We start from the raw sequence: 20,209 nt of genomic DNA, 5'->3' as shown, positions 1-20,209 counted from the left end.
CTTTTAATTCAGTTCCAGGCTTTTTCCCTGATAATCTTGACAGTACATTCAGGAAACATAAATGGCCACCAGTCTGCATAGGGAGCAGCCTCCAGCCACAGAGATCTTAAGTGCTTCATGATCTAAAAAAGAACGAGGGGACGCTAAGGTCGATGGAACCTGAAGGAAACAAAACAAAGAGATCAATAAATATTCTTTTTAAAAATCACACCCTACGCATTTGCTGCTTTTTATGAGTGGCATTTTTTTTTTCAGCATTCAAATCCAATCATTCTGAAATGTCATCTCTATATAGTAATAGTACTCATTGTTAGTGGCTGGGTTTAAATTGCTCTCACACACAAGGGAGTCGTCCCTTGGGAACAAAGTAATCTGATGTTACATTTTCTAATTTTCTACCTCTGACAGCACTCGCGCTGTTTACTGTTCGCTCTTCTTTCCATACAGGATTAACGTGAAGTTAGTGGTAAGCGACATGTCAAGCAATTCACATTCAACTGTTTACATGAAATTCAGGGTGACATTTATTGTGAATCAGCCACAGGAAACAAGTTACAGAAACTTGTTACAAGAATTCTGGGTAGCAAAAACAGATACACCATTATTTTTTCAGTCATTTTCACAGTCACCAAATCAATTATGACTGAAATCTGAAGGAACATAACATCACCGACCCAACTGATTAAGGTTTACCTTGTGTAAATTCTGCTCTCTTCATGAACCTCCATTTCAGTGCTCTTATAATCATTAAGCTCCTTCCGGATGGCAGCCTAGAAAAATAAACAGCGGGACAGAGATTGTCAGGTAGAAGTGAATTTAAAAAAAAAAAATAGATGACCTAACCATCAGTATTCACGAAGAAAATCGTGCACTTAGAAATCTGCATTTACAGAGTCTGCTTGACACTTGTTGGAGAAAAAAAACCAAAATCTGGACCTTGTCAGCAGGCGTTAGTTTAGTCCACGGCTTGTCTGCTCTCCGATCGTAGTCTTGGGCATCTGTTACTTCCACGTACTCATGAAAACGCAGGATTTTTCTAGCCTGCAATTCTGCGACAGTGGGTCTTTGACTCAGCTACAACAGACGGAATGTATTTGTCAGCTGAATATCCAGAAATTACACATAATTTCGACACTTGGATCTCCGTTGGGAATGTGATGTCTCACCTTCCTGGTCAGCCTCCTCTTGATCTCTCTAACCTCAGCTTGCCTGTCGGCCTGATTTTTGGCTGAAGATGGAAAGAAAGAGGATAAATTAGGTATGAAAGCCTGGTTTGATGTGCAGGAAGGGTAGAGAGCTGTTTCTAAAATTAGACACTGAAAATGTGCTGCTGTGTTAAAATATCACATGTATTGTAATTAAATGCAAGTTTGCCCCCCCCCCCCCCACACACACAAAACAATAGGAAGTTGAAAGACTTGATACTGACGCTGAAGGATGTTTCTTTGCTCGAGCTCCTCAGCTGTGGGTCTCTGGCTAAGTCGTCTGAAGGGAGGAAAAAAAGAAGAGGAAAAAGAGCAGCACTATTTTTACACAGTTTCATCATCAGCTGTCATTCAGGCAATAAGTAGGACAAGGATCTAACAAATTATCACCTGAAGTCCTCAGAAAATGCACATTCACTCTTGTCACTTTAAACGACACAAAAGCAATGGAACGTGTACAAAAGTATGACATTCAGAATCGTATTAGCCACCACTGAGGCCAGAATAAAAAAAAGATACACATATGCCCCTGGGGCAGCAAGCATCAGCAGTAAAAGTACATTAACAGTTAATTCCCACGCAGGAAACCACAAATAACAATATTGTATTTTGTCATCAGCAGCTCGGAGGTTGTTGATGTTTCCTTTAGTCAAACAGTGACAGGCCAGAAGGAGGAGGAGAGTGTATTTCGAAATAGGATCGTACACCATGTAAATATAATAATAAAACTTTATTTTTCAAGCGCTTATCTAAACGAAGTTACGGCGCGTCAAATAACCTTGTGAGTGCAGTGCCGATCTGCGTGCGGATGGCCTCCCACTGCTCCCTGCTCTGCCAGGTGAGGCCGGTCTGTCCCGGAGGCTGGTCGTCTCTGCGGCTCCTGTCCTGCAAGAACCTGTCCCTGTTTGGAGCACAGGGACGGCTGCTCAGCTTCAGAGCCAGTGTGTCCTTCCTCCTCACCTTGTTGGCCAGGGCACCTGGATGAAAAACCAAGCAGAGAGGTGTAGTCCTGTGTAGAGGGCGACAAATATCTGCACACAAAATTTTGATTATACTTACTAGGTGGGGGTTCATCCTCCTCATCCTCATCCGAGTCTTCATCTCTATGAAGCACAGGACCATCCGAGTCACTGTCGTCCCGGTGCAGGTCATGGTCATCGTCCTCATACTCTTCCTCATCTTCCTCCTCCTCGCTGCTGTTTCCCCTCGGAATAACACAAACGCCGGCGTCGCCAACGAAGCACCGGCGACTCCGCGGCTCCAGCTCCGGCTGGGGGATCTCTCCATCGTACTCCTCCTCTTCTTCATCATCATCGTCGTCCTCCTCTAGGTCTTCCTCTTCTGAATAGTCATCTTCAGATCTAATGGAGAGAGAGAACATGAATCCGTAAGCATAAAGCATCTGCTTGTGTGTTATTAATTTAAAGGACTGTTAAACAATGGTTATTCCTTTGTGTGTTCTATTGAGATAAAATGAATGCATCAACATTATGTGGGGATGTAACCTTTCTATATGTATACACACTTTTCAATGATTTAGGTATATTATGTTCCAGATCTTGAGTGACACAAGTACAAGTTTTAAAAAAATGAATGAGCAAACTTATATATTTCTTAATATTTCTGCCCACTGTGTGGTAACACGTCTTTCCCCCCGATATTCGTTAAGACTCACAGTTTCAGTGGTTGGATGCTGACAGCCAAGGGTCGACTGCGATCTCCCTGATATTCCGGAGGGGTTTCAAAAAGCAGAGCATGTGCACGCTGTGAGCCGTCTGGATGCGGCTGAGCCGGGCCGGGACTGGACAGCGCTCGCTGGATCATGATATGCAGCGGGACTGGAGCCGGGCGCTGGGGCGACTCATTGACGGGGCTCGGCGGGTCAAACAGCATGGGTATGGGTTGTGGCAGCGGGTGGGGGTAGGAGTGCTGATGGTGGAGGTGGTGGGAGTGTATATGTTGGCGGGGTGGAGAAGGTGGTATGTGAGATGGAAGGGGAGGAGAGGGAGGAGGGGGAGGCAGCTGGAAGCCCACAGAGAGGCTGCTGTGATCCTCCAGAGAAAGAGGCGAGGGGATGATGGGATGGCTTGAAGCAGAGGAATCCTCTGTGGTACGTTTGGTGACGGGAGTGGTCCTCTTGGGGGGCATCGGTGGAGAAGGCTTGGCTGGCACAAGACTGGCACCTCCACTGGCTTGGGTGAAGTCACCTGCAAATGAGGTCATTCAGTTCATTCATTCAATCACAGAGCAAAAAGAGCTACAGCAGGAGGAGCTCGGAGGGTTACGCCACCAAGCGCTTTCTTTTCCGGACTAGTTTTGCCACTGTGACGTGAGAGCACATACATCAGACATGACGGAACACACATGAACAAGTACAAATACTGGGATTACGCGTGTGACTGAGCATTAGTTCATACACAGAGCGGAGTTGGGTCACATGACCGTGTCAACTTGAATGCACACACTGCCCTCACAACCCAGTGTGTAGCATGTGCCCTAGGTCACAGAGACAAATTCAGCATACATGCTCTACACAGGCAGATTCTAAGATATCGTTCAACAGCTTACTTCAAGTGTAAAAAGCTTGAATGCACATATTATTTGCATGCACATTTGTGTCTTGTAATCAGGATCTTAAAGGTCCAGTGTGTAAGAATTAGTGGTATCGAACGTTGAGGCTCCTTTGTTCCTTCCCTCCCATTCTCAAGGGCGCCAGGGAACTCGGATAGACTTGGCGTTTGAGAAAAGATCATGTTCTTATTCGTTTGCATGATAAACTTCCATTTCAAAACACAAAATGAACGTCCTGGCTGGTTTGCTCGTTGGGGTTGTTGTAGAAATACAGCTTCTTAAAGCAGTTATACCCTCATACAAACAGTATATTAGGTTGTGCAGCTCAGCTTTAGAGGACAGTTCCATGCATGGGCTTCAATTAGTTTCAGGGTGGATACTTTTAACTATGGGACAATTACTTTTGATTCAATTATCTGTTTAATGTAGGCTCTCATTTTCAATTACAATTTAGAATATGTCAAATCTATAAACTTATTGCTGCTCATCTCCAGTAGACACCAGAATCCTGTTTTATCTCTCCATTTTATGACACTACCTACGTGCCATTGTGTTTATTTCTCAGACGGGAAACTTGAGGCCTAATATAAGACCAACATTTTTGACACCGTAAATACAAAGTAAAGCCCAACATTGCAGTATTAACTTTGCTCTCTAACACTGAGAGAAGACCTGCCAATAATAATAATGTGCTAAATATTACACACTGGACCTTTAATACACCAAAACGTTATAAAGCCATAGCCGTGCTCTTGAGGCATGAGAAGAAATCAGACTGGAAACATGCAGTAGACTTAGACTGCGCTTAACTGTATTACACCATCTTCTCTAAATTAAATCAAGCGTTTGTCAGAAGAACCCATCTATTCCTCCGTCCATTCATCCATCCATCCATGCTGAGTGGAGTAGCTCCATTATATTGACTTGATGCACTGCAGGTCACAGCTGGAACAGGCCACAGCCTCATTCTCACTCACATGCCAAATAAAAGAGTACAGCATTGTACTCATACACTCAGAGGTTGTTCCTCATATTCACAAAGCACCCAGCGCACTTATCATAAGGCTATTATGTGCATGCGACTCATATATATATATATATATCACACCCAATGAGAAGCAACCAAGGCCAGTCAGCAAGATAAAGGCATCTTGGGGGTTAGGGTTATGTTGGCGGCGAGAAAGGACGCGACAAGATGAAGAACGCAGACTCTGAAGGCAGACATTCCAGAAACAAGTGCCCCAGCCAAAGAGATCCAGAGGGCATCTTTTTTACCTGAGCGCAAGCCTCCAGCCCGCCGGCAAAGGTAGACGGGCAGGGACAGGTAGACATCATAGTCGCACTCTCGCTTCCAGCAGGACCAGTAGAGAGGAAGCTGAGCGTTCTCTCCCCCATGCAGGGCGGAGACTAACAGGGAAGGAGACGGGAGGCCTTCAGCTCGTGTGTTTTGAGTGAAGATACAGGGTGTACTGGTGTGTGTTGTTGGCGTGGTTGTTTAATCCTACTCTTGACTATTCTCCATCTCAGAGTAATTGAGAAAAAGTTTTTTATTTCTTATTCTTCTTACACCACTCCTACCTATGGAGTCACATTGAACAGATGGATATGAGAGTGGTTTTGATTTTCTTTAACTTACAGTCAAGAAGAAGTACACAACTCTCCCATGTTCGTAAGTTAAGTTAAATTTGCTGTAATTTGTGAGTGGAAGTGCATTCTATTTTCGAGCTGTTATTAACAATAAGTGACCACAAACAGGACACCTTGCATGTTTTTCCCCCCTCATTTGTCGTCAGCTTATAACTAAAATGAACCTTGCATAGTGCCATCACACAGTAGTGCACCCATTTGCATGATCGGTGCCAAAGTCAAAAGATCTGCTAATAAAATAAAAATGAATCAAAGTAGGTAAGACCTGTTTTGCCTGAGTGGCAATTAAGGCAAGATTCCAGATGAGACATACCCAGAGTAAACGACAACAACCACTACACTGCATCTGAGCAGCGGTCCGCAGCCAAAAGAGTCCCTATTATCTTCAGAGTCTAGAACGCTGGAAAAGTGGAAGCTAAAATAGTCCAGGCGTAATAAGTAATTAGCTAGGGGGAAAACGCTGCTCAAGCTGTTCAGATAACATCATTACCAGGGTGTGTGTTCAAGTGTATGTTCAAGTAGATGTGTCGAAAGCTTCACTTCACCATCAGGTGTGCGCTGACTCCTAAATGTATGCTGCATTCACCTGTGGGAAAATGTCAACCCTAACAGACATTTTACTGTTCATGATGGACACACATAGCTGCTGATGAAGGCTGCATCAGTCCACTATAGCTGCAGAACTTACCCAACATAGTGGCGTTGTTCCTGTTCACCGGCTTGGGTGGAGGCAGAGGCGGCTGCTTGGTGGCCTGAGAGGTGGAGGCTGCAGACGAGGACTGCTGAGTGGACACACCTGCAGAGGAGACGCAGCGAGCGGCTTTGGACGCTGCGGCCGAGGTGCCGGAGGGAGAGGAGTACTTGGTCGCGGGGTGGCTGCACGGCGTGCGAGGTGCACCCTCGCTGTCAGGTTCAGGGGTGGAGCTCATCAGCCACTTTGGAGGCATGACGGGCTGTTTGGGTGGCAGAGGTTCACGCAGGGTGCTCCGCAGGGCTTCAGGGTCAGGCACAAAATGGCTATCTGACTCTACAAAGACAGAGTAATGTGAGAAATATGTTACGTAACAGAAGTTCATTCCACTTAAATATATATATATATATATATCTAAAGCACTGCAATCAACTGGGACTGAACACTTTAAAACACACGTTAGTGACTGTGGTGCACAGACCATATTTGGCACAGCTGCCATTTACAAAGACTGTGTTTATCTTTTCTTCTTTAATAAGCGATCTCTCACAATATAAATATTTCTACGTGGTGAACATATAAATGGTTCAGCACTGAGCCATATTCTGCTGCCATTTTCAGAACTCCATGTGCTCTCTAGGATGGCACTTGTTTGAGTACTGCATTATCTAGGGATCAGGTGCAAAGATAAACAGGAGTAGGCGACTGCAATTACCACCAAAGGCCCACCTCCCTCTGTCCACCCCACCGCACCCATAAGCCGCCTCCACACATCAATTGCTCCCACACAATTCCTCAAACCTGCAGCTCTGAAGCTGATAGTTATTTATTTACAGGCGAGCCCTTATCACAGCGACGTCATGCGACTAAATAGGAAATAATCGAGAGGAAAAAGAGGAAGTGAGCATGAACAACGGAGGGAGAGAGAGAGAGAGTGGAGAGAGAGAAAAGAGGTCAGAAAGGAGGAGATGCGATAAACATAGAAAGAGAGTGGGAGACGGAGAGAAAGGCAGCATCAGAGAAAGAAATGTGAAAAATCCAAGGTGAGAATAAAGAGCACCTTCTTACAGTAGTTGTGCTCTGGTGTTCAATGTGAAAGTCAGTCACATGTCACATAAAGTGAACAACTTGATGTGGTGAATCAGGATTTTTTGTATGGGGTTACATGAGACACTTTTACATGACTAATGTATTACATACAAGTAACTGTGTCCCGCATGCTCCCTGTGTCAAGGACACAGGCAGGTGGGTGCGAACATCAGAATAAACAGATTCTACCAACTTAACGAAAGGCCCAGGCTAAAGGACTCCTGTGTTCTGTGAGCAAAAGTTGCCGGTTTTTTTTCCTGGTACAGGGGAGAAAGTCGTTTTAAGCGACACAAACTTGAGTATCCCTTCTGAAAAGGATCACTAACAGTAAGATAAAATGGCGAAAACATTGCAAGGAAAGTGTACACTTAAGGAGACAGTTGCGTGTGGGTAATATACTTACTGTGTATAAGTACCTCAGAAGTTTTTTTTTCTTTTAGTCTTAAAAGAGAACAAAACACCATGATGTAAAACTTAAATGAAACTTACAGCCGTGGTTCTTCACCAGTTATTACTGAAATGTCAATGTTAGCGTTAAAGGGCAGTAATGGGTTTGGTGATTACGACATATTAATTTGGAGAGGAGAAGAGAGGACGAGTTATTCCCTCATGTGCCTGAATAAGAAGCATAGCTGGAGCAGGGCTCCTGGGAGCTGACGGGAGTCTGTCTATATCTGGGAGGACAGCATAAAAGCAGGAACATGACAGCAAATGAAGGAGGGGAAAAAAATACATTGACTGCAGAATCTCCTAGGAGGGTGCATCTTTGAAAATACAGCATACATCTTGAATCACACACCTAGGTTTTTCAGATTTGGTGTGAGATATCAGCCGACTCACTCACCTCTGTGGGCCCTTCCCTCCTCGGCAGACGCGTGACGAGGAAGCACAGGTTTCCAGTCGGCTTCCACAGGCCTGCTCCTTCTGCCATCCTCAGATGGGGTCTTCTGCAGTCCTGGCCTCTTCTGCCCGTCCTCGGGATGAAGTCGGATCCCACGCCTGCCGTCCTCCATCTGACCGTGAATCTGGCCCTGCCAGACCATGTTAGACTTCCACTCGCCCTCACCGTGTGCACGCATGCCCATCCCTCCACCTCGCCGCCCGCCGTCATGCGTTCCCGTACCTCTGGCACACGGAGTTCCCCAGTGGTCTCCGTCTGATGGAGGGCAACCTTTACGGTCATCTGGATGAATGAGCCAGGACGGGTTCATCCTAAAGTCCGACTCTGAGGAGAGTTTGCCCTGTTGGCATGGGCTCCTGCCACTGACGACTCCTCCACCTCCACCCCCAGTGGTCACAGGCAGAGTGTGACCGTTCTTCACGTAGGGCTGCTTGATGCTTTGTGAATCAGCGTCTGTATCTTCGAAAGATTGACAAGAGTCCACAAGCCTTCAGTGAAATGAACATGAGTGTGCAAAGATCCATCACTATTCTGAGTTACTGATCTAAATTATTCATGTGTTGTGTTTCATAGAATATTCATGTCATTATTCATGTTCCCTCCCTTGTTGAATGTAGATGCAATGCACATAATTAGTTGATGAATCACTTATTTGACAAAATGCTACACAGAAATAATTTTATGCTTAAATAATGCTAAACATTTGCTAGTTGCGGCTTCACGAAAAGCAAATTTAATACACTTGGGTTTAGCAATTCAAATCAAATCCTTGAACCGTAAAATTACACGATGAGCACTTCTGCACGACTTTATGGCATTTCAAAGACTGACAAACTGCAAAAACATCCACAGATTGTTGATGAATGGGAATACATATTTGCTGCCCCATATCACTGTAAAAAATCAAATGCCCAAGTCTGTGTTTGTTGGTGTGATGACAGAGCAGCTGTAGGTTTTAATAAATAGGTGTCTGCTACAGCTGGGCCAGCAGAACGCATGCACACACCCCTGTCAAAGCCAAAGTGTTGCTGCAGGGTACAATTCGTTCCACTTTTCCTCAGCTCACGAGAGAGGAATTCCATTTTCAACAGACTTTATATCACTTTAAAAAATGCAAGTTGAAAACAGATTTAAAAAAAAAAAAACAAAAAAAAAAAACACCTCAGACTCTTGCTGGGTGTGATCAGAGATCAGCTGAATCACAGAAGCACTTCTCACCGTTGTCTGAGACCTCCTTTATCACTCCCTGCTCAACCAGCTCCTGTCGCGTGCGCCTTGTCGACATCTTTCTCTCCAGCTCTGTCATCAACGAACAGAATTCAGGTTACACACACACACACACACACACACACACACACACAGTTTGCTTTTTCACACTCTCCATAAGGAAAAACACATTTCCCATTCAATGTGTGACCTCATGCTCCAAAATTCTAACAAAACTTCAGAAGGAGTTTGTTGGCAGCTCTGCCTTATTGTCTTATTGCAGGTGGACTGAACCAAGAGGCCTGTAAACGGTCAGGCAGGAAACAGGCGTTGAGGAATTCTAAATGCTAAATGCAACCGATATGACCAGTGAAAAAGGACATGGGTGAGGGTTGGGGATAGAGAAGGGTAGAGGTGTTGAACAATGACTTCAACAAGCACCAACCTTCTGAGGTTTCCTTGAACTTGTCGCTGCTTTTCTTCTTCCGCCACTTCCACGGCTTGAAGATCTTGCCGAGGGTAGAGAACTTGCCCTTACGCTTTGGAGGAGGAGTGCTGTCCCCGGTGTTGCCCTCCTCTCCCACCATTGTGCTGTGGTGCTGCTCATTTTCATCATCTAAATGAGCAAAGAGAAACATTTTAAAAAGGGCTACTGGATTACTCTATTCTGATCGACAAGGTCTTGATTGGATTAAATTTCTGATTTGATTCGATTCGATATAGGTGGTTCTCTTCATACCATTTTTGCTCGGCAGTGAAAGAGATCGTCATAGAACTAATGCTGCAAATTGTACATTATGTGGATATTCACAACCCAAAAGTAGTTACATCAATGCACTTTTTTTTAATTTAATATGACCACACAGTGCAACTCTGCAGTACAGTCATAGGTGATACTGGATCTTTTAAATGAAGATTGCGGTACATGTATATGACTCGGGAAATCTCTACCCTACGAAACACTGGAGCATCCATTCACATTCCAGCACGGCTCGCCTCAGCTCGGCACGGCACGTGGGCAGAGTCATCCTAGCTTGGCTGAAATTAAACTGCCGTGACGTAGTTTCACGCACAGCACACACAAACTAGTGATTGAATGACTTGTAAGGCAGTCATTTTCGGTGTAACTGAATCATTAGACTCGGTTAATTAAAAAGATACGTTAACGGTTTCATTCAGTACTTCCTGCAAGGCTCGGAGCACAGACTTTTTCTGACTTTTTTTGGAGATCAACGTTTTCAGTCTCTTTAACTGATGTTCAGTTCGGCATCGCTTGGTTTGATTCTGATGTTGTGCTCATGAATCTTCCAGTGACGACACTCTGACCAATCAGTGAAGGCAGTCTGTCGACGTCACATTATAGTATCGGCTCAGCTTGCTTGGAACCTCACAAGAGCAGGTACAAAAAAAAAAACTTGCCGAGACGAGTCAAGTGCCGACTCAACAACTGTGTAGTGGAAAAGTGCCACTAATCTAACAGATCTCATCTGCCGTCTTTGCAAATTTGGCCATTCTTGTTACGGTTGTCATCATCTTTAGCTGTTAGTTTTCGAGGACTCGAGGGCGATGCTGAAAGCTCATGGCCTCCTCCAATGTATCCACAGCTAACAGTGAAAGGTCTGATGCTGGCATTCAGCCAGGATTTCTCACTTTCAAGTGCTCACATTCCTTGGCTGGATGGAGACTAGTGCCTTATCTACCATTCAGCCCTCACTGCCTCTTTCCACACAAATGGATGCAGTCACACAGTAGCCGGGAATACTGTCAGTCATGCTACATATACACACAGCTAACCACCACGCTGAAAAACCTTTTAAAACAACGGTCATTAGGAGACACTGCCGAGACCTGAAGCACGCCATTAAATTAGAAGTCATGGTTACGGAGAACGGGCTATGTAATTGACAGGCCAACTGACAGCGTGCTGAGCTTCGATAGAATTTCGAACATTTTACTCTCAAGGCTGCAGCTGCCGTACTCAGCAGACATAATATTTACCGGTGGAGAGAAAACAGCGTCAGATTCGAAAACACCCAGTGACGATAACGCACAACCACAACAATAACGATATCCTCCCGACACACAAACTACAATACTGATGTAGTTTACTTAGCAGTCCAACAAAAAAACGTGAGAACAGAAAAACTAGAATGATTCAAAGCCCATTTTTGCAGCAGAAGGAGAGCCTGGATAGTGTTTTCCCACTTCCTCACACCGTTATTCCTCAATGCTGCTGGCAGGGTAAAATCTGAACTGAATGTTTACATGGTCATTAGTAACTGAACAGAACTGTCAGTAAAATCTCCAATACAGTTCAAAGCAAATCACAAATAGTTCATCAAGGAATGTCCTTTAATTCTCTGTATATCCTCAAAAGGTATTATTGACAAACCAGCCATGCCTCAGTGGTAAAGCGGGTCATCTTTCAACTGGAAGGTGGTTTAAAGTTAGGGTTAGATCCACTCGTCTACACGTCCACTTAACCCTAAATTGCTCCTAACGGCTGTGCTGGGAGTGTGTGAGTGGGTAAGATAGATGTGTTATAGAAACACACACAGATAGAGTTGTGTGAATGGGTGAGTGTAGTGTAAAACGCCTAGAGTGGTCTTCTAGACTAGACGAGTGCTATAAAATTACAAACACTTACTTTTTAAAAACTCATCAAAAACAGACAATAGTCAGTAGGGCTACACGGATTAATCTATTGCTATATGAATCGTCAACTGTTTTGGTTTTGATTTGGTTTGAGTGGCGTTTTGTTAATAATACAAAAAGTCCCCTGATTTTTTTCAGCTTCTTAAATGTGAATATATTCTGGATTATTTGCTCCATACATCAAAGAAGTAAATGAAACTGAATCATTTTGGTTTGTGTTCAAAACAAGAAATTTGAGATCATCGTTTTGAAGTTTGGGAGACACCCATCAATATCTTCGCCAAACAATTAGTCGAGAAAATAATCCACAGATCAATCGATTGAGAAAACAATCGGTTAATTGATCAGTTCCAGCCCTAATAATGAGTCTACCTGAAAGAGAAGTGTTAAGTGTCCAGCTTGCATGATGATGGGACTTGCAACAGCATGCCATGAGGAAGCAGGGAGCACCCACAAATGAACTGTCCTGTTAATATCCCAACAATAAAACGGTGAGGAAGAAAAATCCAAGGGGGGGGCAAGATGCAGGAAACTGTTAAAAACGACTGAAGAAAGTGTCCGTGATCATGGAAATCCTTCGTATTTTGGTAAGGTATACGTAGATTGGAGGACTCGGGGCCGCGACCGTAACATCCGGATAAAGCATTGTATCAGACGGCTTTCCTGTGATCCAGAAGTGAGGATTTCACACAGCACGCTGTTCTGATACAGTGGCTCAGCTGAAGCCAGTGAAGCAGGATAAGAGCTGGCTGTGTCAGGCCTGCAGACTCCACAGCACTGCAGAGATGACGACGGTCGCAGACGACTCAACCCATGCAGCTGGCACCCGCTTGGAAAAGATGACGGATCATATCCTCGGAACTTTTGTACACAAGCCAGTGTCGCCTCATTGTAATAAAAAAGTGTCACCGAAAAATGTCCCCGAACTTAATTATCACTTCCAAAAGAGCCGTGGATCCGCTCAGAAATCATTCTTCAGATACAAAGAAAGGCTCGACAACATCGGCATTGTTTCAGCCGTGGCGAGAGGAGGTCTGGTGCGTGGTGACACTACAGCTGTGTGTCACTGTGGGAATGAGAGTAAAGGGTAAATACGCTACAACAGAGAGAAAAAGTACAGGACTTATTGAAGAGGAGTGTGGGGGGGGGGGCAGCCTGGAAACACAGGGAGGAAACAGCACTCCACCCTGATTCTGTGACCGAGAACAAAGACAACCTCTTCCTCTCTCACTGCGTAATACAGTCGACTGTGCAGCTCATGGAAAACCGTGATGAAAGGCACAATAGTGTAATGACACTCGTGAAAATCATTAGCACTAGTGAGCGCTGTTGATGATATATAACAGGTTTTCCATTCAGAACAAAGCCAGAACCAAAAATCCTACTCATGCTCTGTAATCAGGAGTTCTGCCAAGATAAGGCATACCAGTCAGGAAACATGGGGGTGTGTGACACTGTGAGAGTGTGTTCCTCTGACGTAGTCCAGTCCTGTAAACACACCTACCACTCTCTCACACACTGTCCCACAGACAGCATTGCCTCAAAACTCATGACTGAATGTGTCATGGCAGCCAGCTCAGGTGGTTAAAAGTCTTATTTATTTATTTATTTATGTTTTAAATGCTCCCAGCCTTTAAAGCCAATCCAGGCCCTCCCATTCACTTATATAAGAAACTCACTTCAATGAGAGGAAACGGTTGGGAAATTTGACCTCATTATTCGCCTAATCTTTGCAAGGGTAGATTATGAAATGTAATCTATTTAACAAAGTGACTATAATCAGTGTGGTTGGTTCTTGTGGAATCTGGTGAGCCCTAAAACTAGTTCACCAGTTAAAACTCAATTGCACAGTATAACTAATTCTGAAACACACGATGACCATGCCACGACCATGTCACTGAGGCAAGAAACTTTGCATTTTGCAACTTCATAATAATCGATTGATCAGTTTTCACTCTGCAAATATGAAAAACTGCATTAATTAAAATTGGAAAATGTTAAAACGATCAGTTAATTCATTAATTAATCTCATAGTCACGTTATTTTCTAAAACCCCTCAATAAAATGTCTTTCAAACATCTAAGATCACACTCCTGTGCATCGCAAGATAAGCAAACAAGCGCAAAATGCAAGCATGAGAGTGTAAAAACACAGCTGCGATTCATCCACGTGATCCCAGTGATTTAACATTCCTTGTGGTGATGAAAGTGAAGGGGGTAGAGCGAGTGAGGATAACTGTGTCCAACGTTTATTGTACAATATCCAGTCCTTTCTTTCTCCTTTGTTATCGAAAGGCACTGAAAAAATGACAAAACAATCGAGACGAGAATACGCAAATGCACACACAAAGTGCACAAAGAGTCCCAGAGTCAGCGCAGAAACTCACCGCCATCACTGTGTTTTTGTGGGTTCTGAGCTGGAGTCTCCACACCGAGGCTCTGTCCCATGATCCAGCCCCTGAGGGGCCTCGACCTGTCCTGCACCCAAAAAAAATGTGCACACTACACCGGACAAATCGGCAGCTGCACCTGCCTCTGTTTGTCTTTGACTAAGCTTCCAGATCTCCCTCTACCTCAGGTATTTTCTTCTCCTGTCCGTTTCTCTCGTCTTCCCTTCCAGTCTACGTCTTTCAGCTCAGACCCTCCTCTGTCCCTCCCTCTCGCAATCTCCTTAAGACCTTCCCTCTCTCCAGGAGCTGGACTCCCTCTCCCCTCTCTCGCTGACCCTCCCCTCCTTGGCTCAAAGCACAGGTCAGCATTCACTATGAGAGAGGGAGCGAGAGGGAGATGCCTACCATTCCAGGGAGAGAGACGAATTACAAGTATGTTTTCAATTTCATGTGTGCTGTGGTGTGCGGTGCCGAAGTGTGTATCCTGTAATGACGCGATGCATGCTCTGTGTTGCAGCGAGTCTCAAGAGAACAAGAGCTCGCATGATCATAACACTGATCCATGCCAAGCACAACAACAAAAGAACACAACCACCACTGGAAAAAACCTTGACTTCAAACCACTGAACTCAAACCACATTGTTTGTCCTGAAAACTATGTGTCTGACACACTGCTGTCAGTATTTCTTTTTTTCCTTCCTAGCGCTGACGACGACAACAAGAGAACAGAGGACAGTGATGAACTGACGTTTTTGTCTGTATATAAAAGGGAAAAAAAACACAGTCAATTTTTCTTGACGTCAGATCAGATAAACTACTTTTTGTAGGAGCAGCGTAAACGTGCACCAGCGCTGCTTCATCACTTCATCTGCATGTTATTAACTTATATCAACAGTAGAGTTATGAGTTTTTCTACGTCGGATGTCAGTCTTTAGAAAATAGTACAGTTAAATAATAACATTTATTGAACAACACTTCATCTATCCAATCTGCAGTAAATGTCTGCACTGAAGTGTACTAGGGCTGTCACTTTTTACTATTATTTCCAACGCAGGATGTAAATTCTGGTACAAACTGTAATGACCAGCTCAAAATGCTTGCTGCCATCTCCTATGTGCCTAATGAAGTACTACCAAGCCAAAAAAACATACCTAAATAATTGATATTTTCACAAAGCAACTCTTTTTCAACATAGTTGTAGAACTAATAGTAGTATTCTATGTAGTTGGTTCGTTTATCAGTAAGTTTTAGTTTAGTTTTGTACTCGTTTTCTTATTTTAAGTCATAATGGAAGGAATTTGAGATGCAGGAACGTCAGCATGCGATGTATCGCAAAAAAAAAAAAAAAAAATTATCTTCTCTTCAAATGCTGAACTATTCACCCAATGTGGTCAGCTCAGTGTAATTATACACATTTTATTAAAAACTCCGGATTTCATGTTGTTTTAGTTCTGCTTTTCAGGTCAAAGTAAAAATATAAATAAGGCAATCCGCCATCTTATTCAATAACATTACATTATATTACACGTGTAAACCTTCACACACTGGTCTTCATATGATGGAAATATCTGCCGTATCACTAACAATGTTAGAAAGCTACCCTTCAACATCTTCAACAGCTTCACAGGTTCTACCCAACAAACTCTCATCTACAACGACTGAAACAAATGACTGATTGTTGTGTTTTTGTGTTAAAAAGAGGGATAAAATAAATGTGGCCACGCTTCTTGTTCTTCTTCTTGCAAATTCTTTATCCACAAATGTAGATTCTTCAGAAATGTAAATATAAGTCCCTGTCAATATTCATTGTCAAAAAGTATAACTTAATTTAATATGTCTGTAGCCCTGTTTCTGACTGCCATAAAGTGCACATGTGCATATATAAACTAAATCGTCATTGTCAAATTACTTTCCAACAAAAAATAACATTTGTGTGACTTGGCAGCTTTTCTCAAGTTTCTGAGAACTTTGTGATGGGCATTATTATTATTATTATTATTATTTATACTAATAATAATAATAATAATCATCATCATCATCAAATATTTTAAAACGGGAACATGTTTAATCTACCCACATATTTGATTGGTAGAATAATAGTTGCTACTATAACACAGACAGTGGGTAAGTGTGGATCATATGCTACGACTGTAAGTAGCACAGTGTTTATCATGCTGCTCACCTCTGTTAAGGCCTCCAGACAGAATTCTTATGCACATCTCCAAGTCTCTTATCACAGTATGAATAGAATCATAAAAGCATTAGAAACACACGTTGCCAAGAAGAGCTGCCCTATTTGGGATTAAGAGTGCAGAGTGACTGGTCTGAATTTACTTTTGGTCTTTAGAAAACCTTTTTTCTTTTTCTTTTTTTTTTGACTATGCCTCAGGGAAATCCAGAGAATCAAGCCGAGTCATTATTATGCCAGGATAGATCAGAGTTTTTGGAGCGTTTGGCCACATCTCAAGCTGTTTAAATAGATGGGCCTGATCGGCAGCGTTCCCTTTCTCTTCCTATGCCCCACATACAGTCTTCAACAACGGGCCGGCTTCCAAAGAGAGCTGAGCCAATCCAGAACCTGTTGGCCTGACCTGGATAAGAGACTGGGCCAGTTTAGCACTTCAGCAGACAGACAAACTGAGCCAGGTGCACATACACATACACGCACATCCTCCATGCTGTCCCAACATGGCAGGAAGTCTGTTCCGTAGTGGAAGGAAGGTAATATTTTTCGTGCTCGTGCGGGCAGCCCATAGCCAAGCGGATAGGAAATTTGGCTTTTAAATGAAGGGTTGCCGTTCGAGTCGCCGCCAGGATCAAGATTCCCACTCCTCTTTGTTAATTGGACATTCTAAATTGACCCCAGCCATAGGGGGGGGTGACATCCAGTAGAATCGTTGTGGGAGTTGCATCCGGTGTAAAAAAAAAAATCTCTGCCACATCAAATATGCAGATATGGAAAGAAGCCAAAAAACGTTGCATATTCATGTCAGGTGTAAATATTATATTGAATATATTTGGAGAGAGTTTTCTCCGGGTTCTCCGGCTTCCTCCCACAGTCCAAAAACATGCAGATTTAGGGATTAGGTGAATTGGTCACTCTAAATTGACTATAGGTGTGAGAGTGTGAGTGAATGGTTGTTTGTCTCTATATGTGGCCCTGCGAAGGACTGGCGGGCTGTCCAGGGTGTACCCTGCCTATCGCATGTCAGCTGAGATAGGCGCAGCACACCCTGCGACCCTCCTATGGAGGATAAAGCGGGAGATAATGGATGGATGGGTGGATATTTGGAGAGGGTGCCAACAAAAAGTCAAGGAGGTAGCAGCCAATTCATCCTACAGATTTTGTCATTTTAGTCATGTCCTCTTTGCAGAAATCCACATTTTAAAGCCAATAGCAATATTCTGCCAATTATTTTGTGCAAGTTGTTGCCTTTCAAAAGTGAGGGGTGGTCATACCACAAAGTAAAGTGAAATAAAGTCCAGAGAGCAGAGTTGGTGATAGATCTCAGGGCTGAATCGATCACCAGAGGGGTCAAGGTTGGACAAAGGTGGACAGTGAGAATATTCACGTTTGGACATTTTTGACTGCGTCTTTAGCAGATTAATTTAATAAAAGATCGGCTGAAGAGCTGCATGTGGTTCGATCAGAAACCACCTGTTACACCACCGGAGTTTCTTTTGTGGTGTTGTCGCAACATTTTCATAGATAACACACCGACCTACCCTGACGAGGCAAAAAACCCTGAAAAGCCGAACCACGAAAGGCGAAACTGATCCCCAGTCAGCTGAGAAGACGTATGGCTCTCGTCCTGAGAGGCTCATAAAATAGACAGACCCCCATAAACACTCTGACTGTAAAGCAAGATGAGTGGATCTGCAGCTCTCTCACCAGCATTAACACGGCACTTGACAAACCACAACGGGCAACTTGGTACTCACCGCGATTTTCCATTACAGATTTTGAGGCACACCACTCGACAGTTCCTGAAAAAAAAAAAGAAAAGCATTTTGGTTTTAACATTAAAGTACAGTAACAACATAATAATGTTTTTGGAATGATGTTGTAGTAGGGAGGTTATATTATTTATTTATTATAGTAACACCACACTTTTTCTAATAACGTAAGATCTTTAACCACAATGATAGTTTTAATGCTAAAATATAATTATTATTGTTATCCAGGAATTTTCAAATTCAATGTTATACAAAAAAAAACGTGATTCATTAAAATTTGGGTATTAACAGGTTATTTGCCAATAAATAACAAAATAATTTTTAGTTTTCTCGACAGGTGGTCTAATTCATTTGTTAAGGACTGTATATATCTGCGTTTGTGTGTCTTTACTATTGTTATATAAAATGAAATACCTTTACCTAAGTATGCATTAATGACTGCTGTTATGTCGGACAATGTCGGTGAGTGTTTGAGTACAAAACTCAGCACTGTAGTAATTTAGCTTTCAAAGAAAATACACTGAAGTACATTTATACACATATTGCACGAATCATTAACCCTGGATTTGTGAAAATATTACAAAAAGGTGTAGACGTACACAGTAGAGAGTCATGGATGGGGTGGGGTTAACCGCGACATTTATTCAGGTCTCCTGATGATCATGGCAGCTCCGCAAATCTTAACCCCTCTGGAAAAAAAAACAATAAAGAAGATCATAGTTAGTCATAAAAACCAGGAGCACTGCCAAGAAGAAGAAGTGAGAATTAAAGATTAATGGGGGATTCCTAGAAACTCCAGTGCATCACTGGGAAAACCGATAAAACATTTAAACTGTGATGTCTACACTTGAACAGTGGCCTCGTTTTCACCGTGACTTTTCCGCATCACGATAACTGTGTGCTCGGGCCCCAAAAAAGGAAGGTGTCAATAAATAATAAATAAAACAAATAAAAACCTACAGCCTATAGATATAGACACCAAGAGGAAACAGAGCAACTATAACATAGAACATTTTTAGATATACAATAATATGTGAAGGTTTCACAGGCAGAGGGATAACATTAAACCAGAGGAAGTAATGCAAACACTGTTGTTTCATACTTTTGAAACAATCACTCGATTAATCGATTGTTAATCCGTTACTAAATGAATCCTCAACTATTTTGATAATCGACGAATCAGTTTGTTTTTCGGACTTTTTCAGCTTCTTCAAAGTGAATATTTTCTGGTTTCTTTGCTCCATTTCCAGGTTTGAAAAACACCGATCAATGATTTCTGACATTTTATGCAATTAGAGCAGTAACTAATGGTTATTTCCACAATCAATTAACCTGTTGATTATTTTCTCGACTTGGTCTCGGTTGCTTGGTCCATTAACGAGTCTCCAACAACTCAACATCAATTATTATCAAGTGTCAACTATTTTGAGCATTTTTTAAATGTCTTAAATTTTCCAGCTCCTTAAATGTGAATATTTTCTGGTTTCTAATAATAATGAAATAACCGTTATTTTACACAATCACTCATTGACTTGAAACAAAGGGAAGATGAATGAGTGGATGAAAAATGTTTTTGAACATGACAATTTGAATGAATTTACCTTAAAATGACAATAAATTACTGTATATTGTATATATCAGATGACCATCAGCCCTAATTAAAACGGAATCAATTTTGGATTATGGACAAAACAAGACATTTGAGATTCATTATCATCATTTCCAGGTTTGAACAAAAAAAAAACACTGCTAAAGATTTCATGGACCAAAAGATTAATCGATAAAATAATCGACAGATTAGTCGATGATGAAAATAATTCTCAATTGCAGCTCTACAGCAGGGACGCAAGGAAGTAAAGAAGTGTGAGTCTATTTCTCTTTTGCGTCATGTTGATGGC

General features: G+C 42.7%; 1 protein-coding gene across 1 annotated transcript; it reads right to left on the bottom strand.

Annotated features, from left to right (window-relative positions):
- Positions 1–110: 110 nt before the first annotated feature.
- On the bottom strand, positions 111–14,412 carry phactr4b (phosphatase and actin regulator 4b; the record flags this gene model as incomplete). Its single annotated transcript, XM_083886648.1, has 14 exons — positions 111–159; positions 694–770; positions 937–1,074; positions 1,167–1,228; positions 1,430–1,485; positions 1,984–2,182; positions 2,265–2,566; positions 2,881–3,412; positions 5,052–5,183; positions 6,112–6,450; positions 8,048–8,557; positions 9,323–9,403; positions 9,756–9,926; positions 14,352–14,412. The coding sequence occupies 14 exons, from the start codon at positions 14,410–14,412 to the stop codon at positions 144–146; spliced, it is 2,676 nt and encodes an 891-aa protein (XP_083742774.1). The 3' UTR covers positions 111–143.
- Between the last annotated feature and the right edge of the window lie 5,797 nt (positions 14,413–20,209).

The sequence above is a fragment of the Microchirus variegatus genome (assembly GCF_963457635.1).
Source record: "Microchirus variegatus genome assembly, chromosome: 1".
Classification (NCBI taxonomy): Eukaryota; Metazoa; Chordata; class Actinopteri; order Pleuronectiformes; family Soleidae; genus Microchirus; species Microchirus variegatus.
This window is presented reverse-complemented; position numbering and strand designations above follow the sequence as displayed.